General features: G+C 36.7%; 1 protein-coding gene across 1 annotated transcript; it reads left to right on the forward strand.

The window, feature by feature from the left end:
• Window positions 1-394: 394 nt before the first annotated feature.
• Window positions 395-1,129, forward strand: LOC122071909. Its single transcript, XM_042636387.1, has one exon. The coding sequence runs from the start codon at window positions 395-397 to the stop codon at window positions 1,127-1,129; it is 735 nt and encodes a 244-aa protein (XP_042492321.1).
• The last annotated feature ends 3,271 nt before the right edge of the window (window positions 1,130-4,400 follow it).

Raw genomic sequence — 4,400 nt, forward strand, 5'->3', positions numbered from 1 at the left:
ATACGCAATTAAATTTTCTTAAACTTATATTAAAGCCACCTTTGTGGAGCCTTAGTGGGCCCAAGTGTTTTCTTAGTGGTCTGAAGCCCAAAAGTAAATAATGAGAAAAGTGAAGCCACGTAAGGACCAAGGACCCAACTACCATTTCTATTTGGCCTTCTATTTCTTGCGTGGAAATGTAACACGGTAAAGAAATTGGAAAACGTGTTACAGTTACTATTTAAAAAAAGAATGCACTTCTTGTATAATGGAACAAACACAAGGGTATTTTCGTCATGTAAGTGATTATTTATTAAGCCTCATCTTCGCCGCCTGCTGCTATTCTAATTTCTAACTGATGAGATTTTCTCTTCATCTTCATCTCCAAATGGGTATATTCTCACAACCGCCATTAATGGAAGCTGAAGAAGTGCTGCAGCTTTTCGACTCTTGTTGGTTCGGGACTGAAATTTCCACAGAAAAGCAACCTTCTACGTCTTACCCGACGGACCCAGTTCATGAAATCCAAAGTTTCGCTCCAAAGCCTGTCATCTCAAGCGAAGCCCCAAAGCCTGTCATCTCAAGCGAAGCCCCAAAGCCTGTCATCTCTCGCCTTCCCACGCTTCTTCTTCGATCTCGAAGCGACGATTTGAGCTTTCAAACGAGCTTCAACTCAGATTCTCCTTCCCCAAAGTCAGTTCTCCTTGTACCGAAACTCCAACGGATTCTTTCAGACAAAGAAATTGTAGAAGTCGCAGAAAGCGACACGAAACAAGAAAATATCGAGAAACCTGTCAAGAAAAAGAGGGATTTGAGGAGTAGCAGCAAGAGCTTATCAGCCCTGGAATTTGAAGAGCTAAAAGGCTTCATGGATCTGGGTTTTGTCTTCTCTGAAGAAGATAAGGATTCAAGATTGGTTTCTATCCTTCCTGGGTTGCAGAGATTGGGGAAGAAATCGGAAGAAAAGGAGACTACTATTGACGAATCTGCAATTCCAAGACCTTATCTTTCCGAAGCTTGGGATCTTCTTGATCGAAGAATGGAAGAGAACCCGTTAATGAATTGGAGAATTCCGGCTTCAGGTAACGAAATCGACCTGAAAGATCATCTCAGAAATTGGGCTCACACAGTTGCATCTACAGTTAGGTGAGGAGATATAGTTTTGAGTTTTCCTCCTCTTTTCCCCCCTGTTCTTATTTCTGTGAGAGGCTACCATTGACGAATCTGCAATTCCAAGACCTTACCTTTCTGAAGCTTGGAATCTTCTTGATCGAAGAAGGGAAGAGAACCCATTAATGAATTGGAGATTTCCTGCTTCTGGCAATGAAAGATCATCTCAGAAATTGGGTTCAAACAGTTGCATCAACTGTTAGGTGAAGAGATATGGATCGAGAATCCCTTCTCTGTTTTCCCCTATTGCCCTATTCTTTTTTGGGTAGAACCCTATTGCCATATTCGCTGTAACAATGTAATTTGTCCTCCATTTTACTTGTACTGTAAATAAATTTTAAAAAAAAGTGTGAAATTCTATAAAGATTTTATGAATTATCACTGATCCTCTAGTCAGGTGTTCACACATTAAGAACATTGTGTTAACATTTGACTAATCTGGCCCCATTTTTCCATTCCTGCATAGCTAAATTGTTGAGGGTATTTTTGTAAATCGAAGACGGTTGTTCATGGTTAAAAGCTGGTTAATGGTCTAACCAGATTCGGTTGACCCAACTGGATAAAAAATCTAATCTAAAACCATTTTATAAGTCTTGAATGGCCCCCTGCCCACCTTAGTGGCAATGCTTCTGCTTTTCTTATTAAGGCATTACATAAAGTAGGGAGGCAGACCAACAAAGAAAACTGTAGGAGGGAGTAAGGTAGACAAAGTGCTCTGGGCATTCTTTATTTATTTATTTTGGCGTCAGGGTTTATACTTAATTACCCACTTGCCATACAAAATCTTGCAAAATACAAGGTGGGTTGCATTTCTCTTGGAGGGTTTAATTTCTTACTTGTCTTCCTTTTCAAATTCAAATGAGTGAAAATAAATCAAAACATCTTATTTATTAGGATTTTTCTAAAATTTGTATTAAGGAAAAATAATCAAAAGAGAACCTATGTGAGTGAAATAACAGTGTGAGATGAGAACTGAAAGGGCTTTTTCCCTTTTTTTTATTTTTTTGGTAGAATGAACTTAAGGGGGTTTGTGCAGAATAAGTGTTGTAACACAAATGACTAGTAGGAGTCTGGGAGAGGTGTGTAGCTTATTTGTTTGTAGGAAAGAGTGTCTCAAGAAAATCTGAAGGCTTCAAAACCAAGATGATGAAGGCTAAGGCGTCAAATGGGCATTTTCCTTAAGATCATAGACACTCGCTTGTTATGAAATTGGGTATGTGTGAATTGGACTTCAACATACAACAACCTCGTTTCTACTAGTAGTGAGAGTGCACTCTCTTATTGCAAACTCCTTCGAATTTTACAAGATTATACTTAAATCCACAAGGAAAGAAGAGGAGTCATAGGTGATAAAAATAACAAACTAATGAGTATAGTTTGACGAAAATAAACACCTAAAGGGAAAATTTGAGAGAAAATATCACTGAAGAATGTACTCTTAAAGGGCAGGGAAGAACTCTATATCTAAAGGAGAGGAACCCCTTGGAAGCACATTTTCCAAAAAAAGGTGTCTCTCAAGAAACTAAAAGTTGGCGGCACTCTATATATAGAGGAGAAATATTTGTCAAAATTCCAACTCTTCATAAAACAGTACCCGTGTAGTAATCATTCTAATACATTAACCTCTTATCATCTCATTCACTTTCAATGTGGGACTAAAGCTCCCAGACAAAAAGTGTTTTGTTTAGAAGTAACTCTTAAAAATTCCAATCTTGTGAGATGGAAAACATCCAAAGACATTTTCAAAATCAAACAAAAGGTATTTTGGAATTTTCTTTATACAATACATTTTACGATAAGAAGATATTGCCAAAATGAGTAGTCTATACATTTCTATCTGAAGTTTTGGCAGATTTATGTCACCAATATTTTTTTCTTCTTCTTTTTATTTTTATTTTTATTTTTTTATTTTTTTGAAATGAGAATGAAATTTCTATTAAAGTACCATGCGTTTTACTCAAAGTGACTAATAACATACATTTTCAGCAAAAAACAGACTAATAACATACATTTTTTTCTTAAGCAATAAGGCTAAGACCATTGACTTCTAGTAAATCAAAATTAAATACAATGTTGCATACACAAGTTATAGGCATGCCTTAATTTGATTGAAGTGTATCAGAAAATACTGGAAATTCCCTTTTGCTGAGGTGTATTATTTTCTTTGGCAAAAGTTTAATTCCCTTTTATGGAGATGTATTATTCTCTTTGGCAAAAGTTTTCCATGGAGTAGGTAAGAGTGTCTTTAGCATTGTTGGAAAACCAGGTTTTTCAACCCGACTCATCCTGTGAAAAACCTAGCAAGTTGACCTGGTTAAACCCAGTCAGGCCGAGTCTTGTTTTATATATATATATATATATATTTAAATGCAATAAATATGTAAATAAATCATAAAAATACAGAAAAATATGAAAAATGCAAAAAAAAAGAAGAAAATCACATATCAATAATTCGAGGGTTGCAGGCAAGAGTCTTTCTCTTGGTTAGAACGTTAGGTTATGGTTAAGGATTAGAAAATATAAATTATATCTTCCAACAATTCAACTTCCAATAAAATAAAAACTTTTGATTTACGAATACGAGAAGTTTCTTGAATCGCAAGTTCTTTTTACCAAAGGAGTAGGAGAAGCTACTAAGTCAGGAGTCTTGGGATTTGGGATTATAAAGAGATTTTATTTGATTTTTTTTTTTAACGGCCTTTTGATAGAATGACTAGTAGGGGTGTCAATTCTTAAACCGAACCGGTAAAACCGGCCGGACCAAACCTATAACAACACGGATTGAACCGAACCGAAGCCTTATTGGTTCGGTTCGATTTGGAGTATTGCAACCCCAAAACCAAACCGAACCGCACCCAGATAAACCCGAAACCAAATCGAAACCGGCTCAAAACCCAGACCGAAACTAAAACCAAACTGGTAAGAAACCGAAACACTCCAAAATTCATTAAAAAAAATCAAAATTTGCATAGTTTTGTATACATTTGTATGGAAAGTCGAATCCAAACTGGACCAAAAACCAAAACCAACCCGGTTACAAATCGATTTAAGAAATCGAAGACAAACCGAAACCAAACCGCACCGAAACTGAAACCAAACCGAAACCAGAATTTCCTTATTGGTTCGGTTTTGGTTTCAGCTTTCCGACACCGAAACAGACTCAACCCGGACCGAAATCGAGCCGGACCGACCGATTGACACCCCTAATGACTAGATTCGATGGGTTTTTTCAAGACTCGGCCAAAAAACCA

This window comes from Macadamia integrifolia, chromosome 1 (genome assembly GCF_013358625.1).
Source record: "Macadamia integrifolia cultivar HAES 741 chromosome 1, SCU_Mint_v3, whole genome shotgun sequence".
NCBI classification, from domain to species: Eukaryota; Viridiplantae; Streptophyta; class Magnoliopsida; order Proteales; family Proteaceae; genus Macadamia; species Macadamia integrifolia.